We start from the raw sequence: 18790 nt of genomic DNA on the forward strand, positions 1-18790 counted from the left end.
ACCTCCACCCGCTCCACCCGCTCCACCCGCACTCGGACCACCTCGCAATTCAAACGCACTCGAACCCCACACAACGAAGCTCCGCACCATGGGGGATCGGGCCTTCTGCTCAGCTGCTCCTCGACGGTAGAATGCCCTCCCTGACCATCTGAGAGCACCACAGTCCGTTGACAATTTTAAAAGGGGACTAAAAACCTTTATTTTTAACGCATTTAAGGCATTTGCCTAGATGGACTAAATGATGCCATGTGTGTTTTTTGTACTTTTTAAACTTCTTCTGTGTTTAGCTGACCTTTGATCTGAATTTTATTCATTTCACTGTTTTATTATAATTGTTTTTTTTGTTTTCTTTTTTTGTTTTTAACATGTAGCACTTTGAGATTGTTTCAAATATAAAGTGCGTTACAAATAAAATGTATTATTAAGTTAGATGACAAATAGACTCCGCAGGAGGAAACGGTTCAGTTGGATCACATAATGTAACGCAGGTAACGCACCCATAACGGCGTTACTGAATGGGAAAAGGTAACTAGTTACGTTATTAGTTACCGCAAAAATAAGTTTTTCAATGGCCTCATATTGATATGTAATGTATTCACTTCTTATTATAAACTTGGCCTCAGTAAAAAAGGAGCATCTCGGCTGCAGTATCTTAGAAAGAGAACGCGACGTCACCCCGTCGAAAGTAATAGCGAAACATAGGCACTGGCACAAATATCCGGTACTGCTTTTGAGATTTTCCAAGCGGAAAAGGTCGAGAACCACATACGTATGTGACCTTAGAACCAACCCAGTGTGTGCTATATGTGACCCAGGAAAGAGAGAAGACAAATGCTCTCCAATACCTTTGGGAACCTTCTCTCTCTCTCTCTCTCTCTCTCTCTCTCTCTCAGTGTAACTCCAGGTCATGCCCAGGGCTTAAGGAGTAATAAGAGCTGAGGGTAGCAGATCTATTTTCTGCTGGACACTGGGAAGCATGTGCTCATGGGGATCCCATGTGATCGCACCGTGTGAAGTGACATTGGAACCAGGGGATCAACCCCTTTGTCTTCATATCGTCCGCTGTCCGGGGTGGAAACCCTTGTATGTCCAAAAGAACGTTCCTTTTTAGTATTCTAATCGTGTTTAACCCATTAAGACCTGAGGCCGATTCTAAAAAAGTATTCTAAATCCAAACAGTTTTCTGAAAAAACCTATGTTGCTATATTGTGGTGCTCAAACTTTTTCATGTCGAGGACCCCCACAATTATATGTGTTTGGCCACCGACCCCCATCTCAAAATATTTTGTTCCAGGGACCCCCAGAAGCAAATATTCTAGTAAAAAATGTATATATACATACATACTATTAGTCTCTTTTTTTGTTTTTCGCTCTACATTAGCCTACATATTTTCGCAGGAAAATAGCCGATCTCCAAGCTTGGATAGTTAAAATAACTTGCAATCCTGCATGTTTTAATCATTCCATTTTCAGACTGTTTGTGTGTTTGAGTGTGTGTGGCCTATTTTTTGAGAGAGAGAGAGAGACTCTTATTTTGGGCTTGTTTTCACAGTTTTCACAGACCTGGTTGCTTTCTCTCACAGAACCTGCCAACGGTTGTTCACAAACTGCACATCTACAGTTCTTGCTATCCATAGCAACATAATGCACAGAGAAGCCATGCCATTATTGGGTTCCAGGGGGTCCCCAGAACAAGTTGTTAATGTAGCATCACAATAATTCTAACCTCTTTGTATCAATTTAGAAGCTGATGTGCAAGCTTGTACATCTGCTTTGTTACTGTTATTAAAGTGTTTGCAACATTTTGAATCATTTTGAAAAATATAACACAAATCTTCTCTTCTGGGGTCCCTGGCTCAAAACATTTTCATATGGGGGGTCCACTGATGGGGGTCCAAAAATCATAAAGATTCGGGGGTCCTTGACATAAAAAACTTTGAGAACCACTGATTAACAGAAAAGACATTTCAAGTAATCAAACCGGCGGGGGGGGGGGTCTCTGTGACGTGTTTGTTCCTGCATTGGTTTCCATGGCGATAAGTGCCATCGGGTCCCCCTGAAAAGTAGGTGACTGTGAACATCGTGGAACTAGGGCGCCCATGTCTATTTATAGCCTTAATTACTGTATGCCTATTCATACGTTTATATCTGCGGCATAAACAATGCTAATGTTAACAAGAGACAAGTTGATTATCATGCGTGTCTGTGTGTTGAGTCACGGTTCCATGCACAGGTCATTTTTATATACTGTAAATCATATCAGCTTCTTGTATATTATGGTAAATATCTTATCGTATAGCAACGATTTTCACGGACACTGCTGTTGGAACTGATGGTCGCTGTCCGGGCAGCAACCTCGTACTGTATTTGATCTTGTATTTTCGTTACTGTCGGGCAGTGGTGGAAAAAGTACTCAAATGTTTTACTTAAGTAAAAGTATCAATACTGCAATGTAGAAGGACTTAAAAATTTACTTGAGTAAAAGTACAAAAGTATTGGTATCAAAATGTACTTAAAGTACCAAAAGTAAAAGCACTAAACTGTTTGAAAATAGCAGATCTACAAGCTTGTAGATCGGCTATTTTCAAATAGCCTGTGTATAAAATAGGGCTAAAGTGGTTAATGTATGTTTTATAATGTAATAATTTATATCGGCAAAGTAACTAGTAACTAAAGTTTTCAAATAATTGTAGTGGAGTATTTGCCTCTGAGATGTAGAGTAGAAGTAAAAGTACTGAAAACCGGAAATACTCCAGTAAAGTAAAAGTACCTCAAAATTGTACTTAAGTACAGTACTTGAGTAAATGTACTTAGTTACTTTACACCACTGCTGGTCTCCATATTTTAACTCTTTGTGTATTTTCGTAAATCAAAGCCCTACTTGATCATCCTACAGCGTCACACAAAAGCATCAAAAGTTGCAGATCGTTGTGGGCCATTTAATTTTTTTGGGGCCAAATGTTCAGCCCAGAATAGGGATGCTAGAGTTTTATGTGGACAAAACTAAAAGTGAGCAATAAACTGGTAGAATGAATTGTGGAACTGTGCGCGCCTGCAAGGCGCCTAAAATGAGGGCGATATAATGGTGTCTCCTTTGGTTTTTTACTGCGTGGTGTTCTTCTTGAGGCTGTATAAACAGAGAGAATGAGCTCAGCCTCAGACGGAGTGTGAGAGAAGCAGCACAGGGAATTACACAAGCAAGTCGGTCTCTTCTTTTTAACCCATTAAGACCTGAAGCCGATTCTACAAATGTCTTCTAAATTCCAACAGTATTCAGAAAAAACATATGTTTCTATGTCAGTGGTTCTCAAACTTTATGAACGATGAAAACGATATGAATATGGCCGCGGACCCCCATCACAAAATGTTTTGTTCTAGGGACGCCCAGAAGCAAAGATGTTCGCTTTAAAATAATATTATATTCAACGATTCGCACACATTTTCCCGATTTTTCAAAAATAGCCAAGTGTAAAATAATGCTTTTTAGCTCAAATAAAAAAAATGACACAGATGCGTTCCGGGTCATAATGGGTTAACTCTCTTTTCACTGCTTGTACTTGTATGAGTATTTAAAAAAAATCTTTGAATGGTTTTGGAGAAAGCCTGATGTGCATAAAAAGGTATAAAAGGTTCATGTCGTTGCTGTCGGGTAGAAACCTCTCTTCTCCATATTCTAACCTTTTGTGTTTTTTCATAATTCAACGCCCTACTTAGGGGTCTTCAACATTTTCAGCCCGAGGACGCCCTAGCTGAGAGAGAGATGAAGCAGGGACCCCCTAGCTGAGAGGGAGATGAAGCAGGGACCCTCTAGCTGAGAGAGAGATGAAGCAGGGACCCCCTAGCTGAGAGAGAGATGAAGCAGGGACCCTCTAGCTGCATGAGAGAGAGATGAAGCAGGGACCCCCTAGCTGAGAGAGAGATGAAGCAGGGACCCTCTAGCTGAGAGAGAGATGAAGCAGGGACCCCCTAGCTGAGAGAGAGATGAAGCAGGGACCCTCTAGCTGAGAGAGAGATGAAGCAGGGACCCCCTAGCTGAGAGAGAGATGAAGCAGGGACCCCCTAGCTGAGAGAGAGATGAAGCAGGGACCCTCTAGCTGAGAGAGAGATGAAGCAGGGACCCCCTAGCTGAGAGAGAGATGAAGCAGGGACCCTCTAGCTGAGAGAGAGATGAAGCAGGGACCCCCTAGCTGAGAGAGAGATGAAGCAGGGACCCCCTAGCTGAGAGAGAGATGAAGCAGGGACCCCCTCTATATATTGTATACAACTGTGTTTTAGATTAAACTTTTTTTGTTTATGTTTACTGTTCTTTTTTCCCTCTACACCTATACCTCTTTGCCAAAAATAGCCGATCTACAAGCTCACAACGCCTCGCAGCGTTGTGAGCTTGTCGATCGGCTATTTTTGGCAAAAGTTCTCCTCAGAAAAGGGATGCTAGAGTTCAAGTGGTTAAGTAAAAAAAAAAATCATATCACACAAAGATTTGTAGTAACTCTGAGGACCCCCTAGGGGTCCCGGACCCTCTGTTGAAGACCTCTGCCCTACTTGATCATACTGCAGCGTCACACCAAGGCATCAAAAGCAGCCGAGCTTGTCGATCTGCTACTTTTGCTGTTTTCTTTTTATTTAAATCCTCAAAAGTAGAGATACGAGGTTTCCACGCGACAGAGACGAAATGTGAGTACTTCTTCCACCCACTGCGTTCAATCAGTCAAGAGTGTATATTCAGAGCATGTGTGATTCATGGCAGGCCTCACTTTAACATGCCACTTAGCTTGTGTGCATTGAATTGTGTGTACATGCGAGTGGCGAGTAAATAATTGACTTGCTGGAGGCCCGATCAATGTTAACTCCGTAGATAAGGTCACAGGCAATTTAACCTCTGTCAACGGCCTGATGGGGCTTTATGAGAAAATGCCTTTTAACCAAATGGAATCATTGAATTCAGCCCCTTTTTTAAATCCATAACCGCCCCCGACACTAATCATCCTGGAAACAAGCCAAAGAGGTTCACCTTCTTTCAACCTGGCTTCCCTGTTGTGGGCACGTCATTATATGACATATATTCTTATTATTTGTACATTTAAAAAATGGCACGCAAAACAATTTTATATATATTATGATTCATTGTGAGCTTGTAGATCTGCTATTTTCTGCGTTAAAAAAATCACTATTCTTCTGGACATGATGAATAAACTATTAGACTTCATGAATCAGAGCACAGCTAGATCACAGTAGCCTGGAAATCCAGCCTGATTCGCTACGTTTGTCTTTTTCTCACTTCGCTACTCAGTCTGGCCAGGGTCCTATTTGACTCGTATTTCCATTACGTACGCAAGTCAGGAAGTGACTCGAGTTTTACATTGGATAACACTTGACTCAAATATCAATTTGTGGACTTTTTTTTTTTTTTGCAGGCATACAACAGATAGAAAATGTAAACAGGGACTTTATTTACCATGTTAATTTAACTCAATGTAAAGGGACCAGTGTCCATTTGGTTCTATAGCCTACCCTCTCTGGGTTACAATTACAAAAACACCCGAAACGAAAGAAACAAAAGATTGAGCAACTAGGCCTATGGCTGCTGCCTCTCCAGTGTGCACTGCCTATGCGAAATGATCATGGCAGTCATATTATTGACTTTGTTATATAACCAAAGCATAATGGTTTAAACGGGAGATCCAAAACTTCTACGTGAGACCTGAATTGTTTGATGGCTTATTTTATTTTATCTCTTTTGATATGGATACTGTATTTCTGGAATACAGCTGAATGCCAAAATGCACACACCTTGAGTTATAACGCACAGGGTCAGGGCTCATCAATTCATTCCGGTGAGGCGTTTATTTAATTTTCTGTTCCGTTGGGGCCCGGGAATTGTATTTGTCTGTTGGATTGACTGGACTAGGCTATTTGGATTCTTATTGAGGAGTTTTTAATACGTTTTTCATGTGGATCTCGTTTGGATTGACTTCATTCAGACATCCAAGTGAGTGACACGCACGCACGCACGCACGCACGCACACACGCACGCACACACACACACACACACACACACACACACACACACACACACACACACACACACACACACACACACACACACACACACACACACACACACACACACACACACACACACACACACACACACACACACACACACACAACCAATACTAATACATACAAGGTGGTGTGAAATGAGGATTTTTTTCCGAATTTAAAAGCTTCGTTCACGTCGCCCCGTTCGCCTCGTTCGCGCCGCGCCCGGTCGCGCCACATCGCGTCTTTGCATTGACTTTGTATGTAATCGTGCCGCTCCGAACAAATAAAAAATATCTAGGTTTGTACGCACCTTAAGAAATATGCCTGAGTTGTATAGAAGTACCTGTTTTATAACCATTACTGTATCTATGTAAGATAAGCCCCCCCCCCTACCTGCCCCCTTCTTGGATATTGTCTCAGTGCTCAGATGGTATGATTTGAACATATGGGGACGTGTCACTGTTCAATGACTAAACGGACCAGTGCACATTTCACCTGCCAGTACCTACGGTATGCCCCGTTCCCTACCGTTAGGTAAGCGGCGTAGCCAGCCTCGCCTATAATGCATATTCATTTGATGTTCATCCCGCGATGCGATTGGCCTCATTACTCATGAAGAGAGAAGACAAATAAACACGGTATATATGAAGAATGCGGTGGCGCGTTCGTTCATCGGCTGTTATTGCCTTGTTCGAGAGAGCATCCGTTAGGTAATGGGTTAATCATCACGGTGAGACCATAGAGATGGATTGTGTGACAGAATGGACGCATCATGGCTCATTTGTCATCATCTGCCTTTGTGTAAAAGGTGCAGCAGTTCCCAGCTACAGTACGGCACTTTGTTAATTGGAAAGAGCAACAGTCCCCCATATAATACATCGTAATTTATTTTTTGTCAATTAACGCCTTACTTGATCATACTGCAGCGTCACACAAAAGCATCAAGTGTAGCAGAGAGCTTGCCGATCTGCTACTTTTGCTGTTTTTGAATTTTAATCCCGAAAAGTAACAGTTTTGGACATGATCAGGTTTCCACCCCACAGAGACTACTGTATATACGGTGTGTATACCTTCACATCAAACCAGCTGTCTTTCTTACAGGCTATCGGTTTACACTGATCAGTTATTCAGCATGAATGTATTGCAATATATTCACCTCGTCTAACGTTTGTTAGGCCTTGTCTAACAAAAAGTAAAAAACGTTCCCAGTGTTACAAGTGCTGCCTCCGAGATCGTTGGCCTTCCCACACACCCACACACTCTGACATGGGACGATAAAGCCATCACATGCCTAACACTTACAAGTATACTAGGCGCCATGCACTGCAGCTATATTGTTTAAGAAATTGGACCTCTTCCTTCCTGGCTTCACAGGCTCTGTTCCATTTAGTGTCGCACAGTGGTTCTCAAACGTTTTTTTTCCATTTGTACACTCTCAACAAACACTCTATAGCAATGAGTACTATCAGAGTAGAGCTATTTAACGCTTATTTTAATCAAAGAAATCCCTTACCCTACCTTTTCACAAACCACATCGCTGATATGTTGTTTGTGTGTTATGAAGTATGGATGTACCCATTACACACATTACCTGCCAATCACGGTTATATCCGTGAATAAAACAAAACAAATAATATATATATATATATATATATATATATATATATATATATATATATATATATATATATATATATATATATATATTTTTTTTTTATAAACGTCCAGAACCCAAGATAACGTGATCCGAAGATTTACTGCTCCATTCACTTCTTGGTTAACTTATTACTGTATCTCAGCACCTAACTGAGCATAACAAGATAATGCTAACTAAGCTAGCGTTTTTGTTGAAGCACAGTGAAGCCCTCTGTGATTAGCAACCATCAGGGGATCGATCATACTGGAGATAAATATTCTGTGGTTCTTGAAAAAAAATTCAGAATGCTTTAAAATGCTGGCAGGGAAGGGGTCTGCCAGCATTAAAAAGCCCCGGCAGGGAATGTGTTAATGTACAGTATGTGCTCCATGTTGAGCAGACTGTGAAAACCAAATATCCCTCTGGGACAGGCTAATCTATGCTACTGTATGCTACGACCATCTGCGTACACTTTGAACACGTTGAAGTGAACTAATTAATTTTTTTTGGGTTGCAAAACCAGCTTCTACAATCTGAAGTGTACATTGTATATTGCATACTGTAGGTAGAGTTCTTTTTGGGCTTATCTTTATAGTTGCCAGACCCAAGGGGTCGGGCTTACATGAGGCTTTGTACCTGTTTCGTCCATACATGGGCATGGTCACTTTGTCCTCCGGCCCCAGCCAAAAAAGTCTGTCCCCCTTTCGTCCATACATGGGCATAGACACAGGCTGACACGTCATGTGAAGTCCGGTGACATAGTGCTCTGATCTTATAAAGTACTTATTGAGGCTAAAGTACTTATTGCCAGACCCAAGGGGTCGGGCTTACATGAGGCTTTGTACCTGTTTCATCCATACATGGGCATGGTCACTTTGTCCTCCGGCCCCAGCCAAAAAAAAGTCTGTCACTTTGTCCTCCGGCCCCAGCCAAAAAAGATTCTGTCCCCCAAAAAAGTCTGTCCATACATGGGCATAGAAGGGACACACGTCGTGCGAAGCCCGGCCATTCAGATTTCGACCCCTAGACCCAGACTTCATTCTGGGTCTGGCAGAACCAGGTCTCCTGGTCTTGTTTGAGTAAATTAGTAGTAAATAACTGAAATATTGTTGCTTTCGGTGTAATGCAACGACCTCACCCAGGCAATGTCCTTTAAAACAGTTGTTCTCAAAGTGGGGTCCGGGGACCCTCAGGGGTCCTTGGGTGGGTTCCAGGGGGTCCCCAGCTAAATGTCTTAATACAGCATCACAATCATTTTAACCCCTTTATCCATTCATATACGTTGGCTATTCAAAAATAGCAGATATATACAAGCTCACAGCGCGTCACTTCATGAGCTTTTACACCTGCTATTTTTGAAAGATTTTAGAAAAATCTTGAACGTGTAATTTTGAATAATTTTGAATAACACCATTTTTCTCTTTTGGGGGTCCCTGTCACAAAACATTTTCAGATAGGAGTCCGCAGCCATTTTGGGGGGTTCCTGATACTGCTTTAAAAAAAACAAAGATTGTGAATTGTGATTGTGATGAATGTGTTTGTCTCTCTCTCTCTCCACAGTCCTATAGAATCCTGTCAGAACTTCTACAAAGACTTCACGTTACAGATAGATATGGCCTTCAACGTCTTCTTCCTGCTCTACTTTGGACTGCGGGTAAGTGTGCAAGAACACACACACACACACACACACACACACACACACACACACACACACACACACACACACACGAAAACTGCGTTGTGAGCTTGTAGATTGGCATTTTTTCAGTGTATGACACTGGCATGCAACTATGTATGTATCATATTTTACTCTAATTCCAACCCCTAAACCTAACCTCTAATTGTCTAATCTTATGCCCACCCCCAACCTGAATCTTTTTCTAATTGTAAATGTATTTCTAAACATCTTTTTTTTAACCATAAAACAACCATTTATCTTGTGAGGACCAGAAACATAAGAAGAAGTGGAGTTCAGAGCTCTGAAGACACACACACACGCACTACATTTGGTTAATATATACGTTGCTGTCGGGCAGAAACCTTGTATCTCCACATTTTATGTGTTTTTTTTCTCCATAAATTATCGCCCTACTTCGTCACCACAAAAGTAGCGAAAATAGCCAATCTACAAGCTCACAACGCGCGTTGTGAGCTTTGTGAGTGTTGTGAAAAATGAATAATTTTGATAACGTTTTTAAACACAAATCTTCTGGGGGTCCCTGGCACAGAACCTTTTCAGATGGAGGGGGGGGGGGGGGGTCCGAGGCCAAATATATATATATATATCAATTTGGGGGTCCTTAGCATGAAAACGTTTGTGAAACATTGAATTGGAACACAGGTTCTCTTTTTTTCCCTCTCTATTTCCTGAAATGTAGCAGTTTTGGAGGTTTCCACCCGGCAGCGACGATATTTTAATCATGTTGTTGCTGGCGTAGTTGTCATGCCATATGCAGCAGCAGTATCCGCTGCAGTGAATCCTGAATGAATGAATAAATACATCAACTCATACAAGTTAAAGCCTCATTCATACTTCGTCGCACGATGGTGTCGCGCCGCCCGAAAACGGACGCTCTACAAGCCGCGGATGCGGCGCGTCGTGGGCTTGTAGATCGTCCGTTTTCGGGCCGCGCGACACCGTGGTACGACGAAGCATAGATTTGACTTAAGCTGCTTACAGCATCCGACACACACACACGCGCATGACTCAGCGAGTCGACGGATGAGGTGTGTGTGTGGTTGATGTGTGTGTCAGGGCGGGTGCCCACGGCATGAATTATGGAATATGATCATTTCTGAATAATCGTAAATATACTGTATATATTTGGGGCCGTCAAACAACTTAAGGACCCACTCCATACAAAATCATGTTTTTTTAGTTGTTTTTATGTTTTTGAAGCTTATCTATGAAACTCCTGGTGGTTTTTGGCATTCTGCTCTTCTCTAAAGCATCTAATGGATTTTTACCCCCAAACTGTCCTGTCACCCCAAAAATTACATTTTTGCTATCGATTAGTCACCCCATGGAGACTTGAATTCATGGATATTTTTTAGTTTTTGTCGCATTCCTAAGCCAATAATTTGATGGTCTGCTGGTCATCAAATGTAGGTAGGCAGCGGTTCCGGTAGGAGAAACAAAGGTGATCTTGTGTCTCCTACCGGAACCGCTGCCGGTCATCAAATTATTGGCTTAGGAATGCGACAAAAACTAAAAAATATCCATGAATTCAAGTCTCCATGGGGTGACTAATCGATACAGTAGCACGCATGCATGCGTAAAGTCAGCCTCTGATTGGGCAACATACCCGTGTGCGACAGCCAGTTGATCAGGAAGTAAATAGAACAGAGAGACCCACGCCAGAGAGTCGGCTAGTCGGCGCGTGAGGTTTATGGTTTTATAGCCCTTAAAGATTCATACTGGAAAATCCCGTCGATTTACAAGCTCGCAACGCGTCGCCACCCTGTGAGCTTGTAGATCGGCTCAATGAACCGTGCAGAGTTTTCCTTCTAGGCCATTGTAAAAACGTATATTGCAGTATTCTACCAACGCATGCTGTTGTTATTTTTCTAAAGGTTTGCATGGAACACAGTTACCTTTATTCTATCGTAACATTATGGCAAAACTAGGTTACAATATTTACATTGCAATTCATTTATAACTTAGAAATTATAATTATGATAAACATAGCCCACATAAAAAAGGAGGCTATAGGCCTATTCAAAATGTTGAGTCCTGATAAGGCATAATTAGTCTAATATTGCATTTTGCCAGTGATACGTGTAACCGAGATGTGTTTATTATTATTATTATTATTATTTATTCGTTTATTTATGTATTAGTTTAGATATATATATAATTTTTTTGGGGGGGGGTCGTTCTGCATGTTGATTCCAGGGTCGTGGCATATTAGCATATTCATGAGGGGTTGTTCCTGCAGGCGTGGCATAACAGCATAATTAATATTTCCTGTAATTGTTGACTCTTTAACTGCCAGAGTAAAAGTGTAATAGTGTCACCCCAGTGCCTGCGAAAACGAGAGTTTTTACCTACCTTTGAGCCAACCCCCAACCCGTCTAACTGGTCCGTGGCACTGTGGACCAAGTACAATCGGACGAATTAGCTCGATACTTGACAGGGGCATTATTGATCAAACTTTTATATTTCTGACCAAATTTGGATGTGTGAACTGGCACTTCACTAGCATTTCCTCAACTAATTCAACAAACTAATCAATTGCATGATTTGTTGTGATTATTCACGATTATAATGGTCCCACACGGATAGCTGTCTGTCTGTCGTATATTTTGTAAATGTCCTCCCTGTTTCTTCCCATAGTTCATTGCGGCCAACGATAAGCTGTGGTTCTGGCTGGAGGTAAACTCTGTGGTGGATTTCTTCACCGTTCCTCCAGTCTTCGTGTCCGTCTACCTAAACCGGAGTTGGCTCGGTGAGTCGGGGCTTAATTATCTTTCCCCTCTCTCTCTCTCTCTCTCTCTCTCTCTCTCTCTCTCTCTCTCTCTCTCTCTCTCTCTCTCCTCTCTCATCTCTCCTCTCTCTCCCTCCCTCTCCCTCCTCCTTGCGTCATCCCTCGCTCTCCTGCCAGGGCGTATCCACACCTCCACTCTTCTATGCCATTTTTGGCATCTGTTCTTCCTCCTCTTTCTGCCCAACCCATCTTCTTTTTTTTTGTCCCCCTCTCTCCATTTACAATTTACAATGTAGGCATTTACCAGACGCTCTTTATCCAGAGCCACTTACAATAAGCAAGGTAAACACAAGGTAATACATCAAATGCATAGAGACACTGTAGTGCCTCAGTAAACTATGATCACAGGTAAACCAAGCACCTTAGCATCAGTCTAAACAGTATAATATAAAAATAAATATGCACATTGAAACTATACAACTATAGGATGCCAGGTCAACAAATGAACCTGGCATCTGTCTAAATAACATGCTATCCTCTAAATCACATTTTAACCTTTTGCATAAGACTGCATGGTCGTCAAGGCTATAGGGCAAGGGCTACGGGCTAAGGTGGAGTCCGAAGATGTGAGTCTTCAGATTACGGCAGAAAATTGTGAGTGAGTTCTGCAGTTCTAACTGCAATAGTGTCAGTAGTCTGTGTGTGTCTCTCTCTCTCTCTCTGTCTCCCCCTCCCTGTCTCTTTCTCTTCCCCTCTCTAGCACCATTCACACCAAGCAACTATGACGATAACTACTGTATAAATCGTTGCTTTCGGGCAGGAACCTTGTATCTCCATATTTAAACGTTTGGTGTTTTTTCGTATATTAACGCCCTACGTGATAATACTAAAGCGTCACACAAAAGTATCATGACACTTGCACAAGATACTTGCACAACTACACTACACTACTACATGGCACAACTATAACGACAACGATCGTCATAAACAATATTGTTTGGATCACTTTCAGGGTGACTTTGTGAACAATTGACACCAAATAAAAAAATCATCAGAAGGACATCTGGGATGCATGATGCAATTGGTCTCCCCTCCTTACCCTCAGAAAGTTTTTTAATAATTTGCTGAGAATTATGAATAGCTATATACGCTAGCTGGCATTACCTCCGGTAATGCTCTGTTGATTAATTGAATACATAGGACCACAATGGAAACAAGTCCCCAGGACTTTTTTTGTGTTATCCTTTTAGCCTAAAACGTTTTACTGTACCTCAGTGCTGTTTATTTTTTTTAGAAAATAAAAGTAATGGAAAATGCCAGAACTATAATAAGCTTGATGACAACTCACCGTATACTTCCTCCTACTTTTCCAAAGCACACCGTGGTGGTTTTATTTGGTCTCTGTGGAGGACGTTGTTTTCCATTTGTTTCTGTACGGTACGCTGTGAAGATCAGCCTGCAGGGACTTACAACTTGCTTAATACAATTCCAGGTAGGCTGATGAGTCTCTCTGTGGATTAATTTAATATTTGAGCCTTAAATACAAAGCCTTTAATAAAAACACAAATGCTTAGACAGAGCCATTGAGATGGAAAGAGTTGCATCATCTCCATTCACTCCCATTGAGTCAATTATTTTACAACATTTATTGCCAAAACCAACTTAGTTGATTTGGAAATAGTTTTGGTGTTCACACAGATAACAAGAAGTAGAAGAATGCAGAACTGTATAGTACCAAACATTACTGTATAGTCCTAACATTTTTCTGTAGTTCTAACACTACTGTATAGTTCCAAACATTTCTGTATAGTTCCAAACATTACTGTATAGTTCCAAACATTAATGTATAGTTCCAAACATTTCTGTATAGTTCCAAACATTACTGTATAGTTCCAAACATGACTGTATAGTTCCAAACATTTCTGTATAGTTCCTAACATTACTGTATAGTTCCAAACATGACTGTATAGTTCCAAACATTTCTGTATAGTTCCTAACATTACTGTATAGTTCCAAACATTACTGTATAGTTCCAAACATGACTGTATAGTTCCAAACATTTCTGTATAGTTCCTAACATTACTGTATAGTTCCAAACATTACTGTATAGTTCCAAACATTACTGTCATTTCTGTATAGTTCCAAACATTTCTGTATAGTTCCAAACATTTCTGTATAGTTCCAAACATTACTGTATAGTTCCAAACATTACTGTATAGTTCCAAACACTACTGTATAGTTCCAAACATTACTTGACATGAAAAAGTTTGAGGACCACTGCCATAACGTTCTGTGTTATAACCCTGTCTACTGGAGACTTCCAACGAGACTCAGCTAATTACTGCGTGCAGCGCGCCTGTGTCAGCGGACAGACAGAACAAGCTTTTACAGCATGTTTCATCATCCCAGAGCGTAACACCAGGGCTTAAACCGAGGATCACATCAGGACAGCACACCTCATGAATACCACATCAACACTTAAATCTCATCCCAGCCTAGTCTAATTCATTCATCATCTGTCTCAGTGATTCTCAAAGTGGGGTCTGGGGACCACCAGCCAGGGGCAGGCACGTGCACACATGGACATCAAAGGGGGCTTGAGCCCCTGCCCTTTTACCCGTAAAAAAAAACTGCCCTCTCCAGACCATGAATGAAGCATTTACTATGGTGAAAGAAATGCAAATGCCCCCCTTGATCCAAGCCATACCCGGAGGCAGCATTCAGGAGAATTGCCTTTTTCCAAACTCTCCTGAACTTGAACGCAGCATTTTGCGTTGAAAGAATTTGTCCTGTGTAGAAATCCATGTCGTACACTGCATCTTCAGTAGCTAAAGGGTGCAGGGTCACGCCCCGAAAATAGCGTATCTACATGCTCTCAGCTCTCAGCTCTGAGCTTGTAGATCCGCTATTTTCTTTTGTGCCAAGTGCACTTTAAGGGTATTTCAGCCCTTGCCTCTCTAACATTCTCTGCACGTCCCTGCCCAGGGGTCCAAGGTGGTCCCCCACATGTTGAGAACCAGTGGCATAAACCATTTAGCCTACATCTTATCAATAAGAGTACTGAAGTCGTAGAGGTCGCTATCCCCCTGGTTCACAGAGTTATTCTTTTACATTGGGAATTCCAACGGGGAATCTTAGATCTCGTCATATAAGAACTGTGTTCCAAAAATAAACAAATCAGCCCTACATTTTCACTCATATGGATGAAGCATCAACTGGCGGTGAAAAAGTACAAATTTATCCAAATGTCATGTCAATGTCACTCAATATCATAAACGACACACAGTCACATACCTGACACAATCGCCGGGCTGATTTGTTTATTTTTGGAACGCAGTTCTTATATGATGCGCTCTAAGATTTTCCCTATGGGAATTTCAATAGAAAAAACACTTCTGTGACCCCAGGGGTAGTGGGAGTGATGTCAGGACTTTGGTACTCTATTCAGTGACCTATATTGTTGCACAATACCCTTGGCTGAACATGATTGGTTGACCCACATTATATTTCAGAAGTTAGATTATACATTAATGCATTAAATGTCATCCTATGGAAATGTTCAGTGGTTGCCTGCTGTAGCAGCACTTCCACATAACATAGCAATAGGATAAAACCACTTGGTTCTCAAATATTTTCTTGTGAAGGACCCCAAATGCATGTGTATTAGGCCGCGGACCCCCATCAGGACAATTGTGCCAGGGACCCCCATACAAGATTAGTGTTGTTAAATGTTTCAAAAATATTCAAAATGCATGTCTCTCTTTTTTTATAGCAGCTAATCTAAGCTCTAAGCTTGTAGATTGGCTAGTTTTAAAATAGGATGTTTATAGTGGCTGAAGTGGTTAAGCTGTATTAACAAATTTCACTAATTGCTAACACATTTTTCCCTCAAGGACCCCTGGGGGTCCCTGGACCCCACTTTGAGAACCACTGTGATAAAGAGATCCTCACTCTTTTTACTGCAGTGTAATATAGGCCATTAAACTCAAAATGCACCGAGAAAAAAACTAGGTTGTTATTCAATTCAGGTCAAGGTGTTTTCCAGTCTGCTCCTGTGAGTGTGCGTGTGCGTGTGCGTGTGCGTGTGCGCGTGTGCGTGTGCGTGTGTGTGTGTGTGTGTGTGTGTGTGTGTGTGTGTGTGTGCGCGCAAATCATTACTGTACACAGCACTTCTGCTGTGGTGTGAGATATTCGAGGTGCAGTGAATTCACCGCTGCAATTAACCAACAACTCAAAGGGCCAATTTATACTCATACTCTGAGTTTCTATGTCTATGCCATATTTAATGTATACTCATACTCCACTAAAATGACATTTAATTTATACTCATACTCCACTAAAATGACATATTTAATGCATACTCATACTCCACTAAAATGACATATTTAATGCATACAGTACTTATACTCCACTAAAATGGCATATTTTCGTGTTGGAAAACAACATTTCTGTCAACAACGCCTAAAGTATACATTTCACAGGTATAGATATACTTAGAGGACCATAAAGGACCAGTCTAACACCTCACTGTCTACTCGGCATGATATGGCTTCCCTCATGAGATTTTTGGATTTGGCCGCAGACTCCTGATCTGAAAAGACTTTGTACCAGAGACTCCCAGAAGAGAAGATACATTTGTTTTTCAAAATGATCCCAAATGTAAAAAAAGATGCTATATTAACTGAAGTCAATATACACGAAGGACAGCATCACTAAACTAAACACGCACACCCCTGGAAACCCCTTCAAGGACCCATATGAGAGAACCACTTCTTTATCCTCCATTACGTGTATAGACTTAATTCACTCCTTACTGTTAAACGGTAAGGAAACGGCTGGCAAATACATCATAATTACGCTACCTCTCATCTCACTCTCTCTGCTGTGACCCTGCGTGAGAAGTGAACACCGCCCCACCGCACTGGAAGAATACTTAGATAATGAACACTGCACCACTAAAAAAGGCCTCCTGCCCTCGTAACACTTCCGTAGGTACGACGGACAAGTCGACTGCTCTGAGCCCGAGCAGGAGTGTGTAGCGCTTTATGCGTGTTCACTGCTTCTGCAAATTGAGAGGGTGTGTGTGTGTGTGTGTGTGTGTGTGTGTGTGTGTGTGTGTGTGTGTGGGGGTGTGTGTATGTATGTGTGTGTGTGTGTGTGTGTGTGTGTGTGTGGCTAATTTAAAAGGGCATTGCAGAGTTGTTCCCTGTAAAATAAATCAGGAAATTAATCTCCTTTACTCGGAGCGAACAGGGAACCCGAGAGGGCTCTAGCGGTGCCCCATTAGCATATATTGCGGTTTAAAGAATGCTAGAGACTGGAGTTTAGCCACTAGAGCCCCGGCTCGTCCCGCCCTCCCAATTAACACCAGGTTCCCCCTGGTTCACGGTGTGATGAAATTAGTACAAACTGCCTCGGCTCTTAGCAGGCCTTTATCCTCTGTTGCCTTTTCTGATGCAGCTCTGTTGCCTTTTCTGATGCAGCTCTGTTGCCTTTTCTGATGCAGCTCTGTTGCCTTTTCTGATGCAGCTCTGTTGCCTTTTCTGATGCAGCTCTGTGAAGTTGGTTGTGCAGGAAATACATACCCTCCTAATGTTTCCCAAGTATTTAATTCGGGGGATGGAAATCACTGGTTCTCGAAGGGGGGTCAGAGAGTCCCCGACAAAATGTATTAATATAGCATTTGTTCTACTTAATCTACTTAAACCTATTTTTTACTTTGTGGATATGCCAAAATAGCCGATCTACAGTACAAGCTTTTTTTTAAAATGAAGATCCCTGGCCACAAAATCTTTCCATAAGGGTGGTCTGTGGCGTTCCCACGTACACATCATCAATTGGGGAGGTGCTTGACATGAAAATGTTTGATGGATCTAGCAAAAACAGTACTCTGCACCCAGATTCATCCTGAGAGTGAGGGCTCTGGCTGGCTTGGATCTTAAACCGTCGCTGCCTCCTGCTGGTCGTCTTGGTGTACTGTCTGTTTATATCCCCGGTGCTGCTACACTACCTGCAGGGCTTTCCTGCTCCAAGAGGCTTACATAGCTGGCATGGCCATGGGTGTGTCCTCCTTATGTCGTTATGGCCCAACGCTCACTTGGCAGGAGGACCCCCCCCCCATACAGTGTTGCCATGTCCGCGTATTATAAGCCAGTGGTTCTCAAACGTTTTCACGTCAAAGACCCCCAAAATGATGTATTTGGCTGAGGACCCCCATCTGAAAAGATTTTCCCAGGGACCCCCAGAAGAGAAGATTTATGTTGAAAAATTTTCAAAATATTTAAAAAAAATGCCGTGCTGTGAGCCTGTAGATTTATTTGTCAATAGCCAACGTATAATTGGATAAAGTGTTTAAAAGTATTGTGATGCTATATATATTTTTTTTAATATATTTAGCTGGACCCCACTTTGAGAACCCCTGTTCTAAGCGACTCTGGGCTTGTTTTTTCTGTAAAGTCGCTTGTAAATGTGTTTTTGTTATGAGCTTGTTTCTATCATGATCAAAGTATAGTTGCTTATTTGGGCCTGCTTCCCTATGCTTTTTAAACCAGTGGTTCTCAAATTATGTTCATGTCAAGGACCGCCCAAATTAATGGGGTCCATATCGGTGCATATCGTAGAAGATCAGTAAAGCTTTATAGACCAACGGTAGTATTTTGAAATCAAGTCTTTGACCAGTGTA

General features: G+C 41.8%; 1 protein-coding gene across 4 annotated transcripts in view; it reads left to right on the top strand.

The window, feature by feature from the left end:
* Positions 1-18790, top strand: part of kcnma1a (potassium large conductance calcium-activated channel, subfamily M, alpha member 1a) — a 285057-nt gene that overhangs the window by 148838 nt on the left and 117429 nt on the right. For all 4 annotated transcript variants that reach the window (XM_080448764.1, XM_080448765.1, XM_080448767.1 and 1 more), the window contains exons 4-5: positions 9242-9335; positions 12018-12129. In XM_080448764.1, the coding sequence (XP_080304890.1) occupies positions 9242-9335; positions 12018-12129 (206 nt within the window). The remainder of the gene's footprint in view (positions 1-9241; positions 9336-12017; positions 12130-18790) is intronic.

Source organism: Gymnoscopelus braueri (assembly GCF_963280865.1).
Source record: "Gymnoscopelus braueri genome assembly, chromosome: 14".
Taxonomy (NCBI): domain Eukaryota; kingdom Metazoa; phylum Chordata; class Actinopteri; order Myctophiformes; family Myctophidae; genus Gymnoscopelus; species Gymnoscopelus braueri.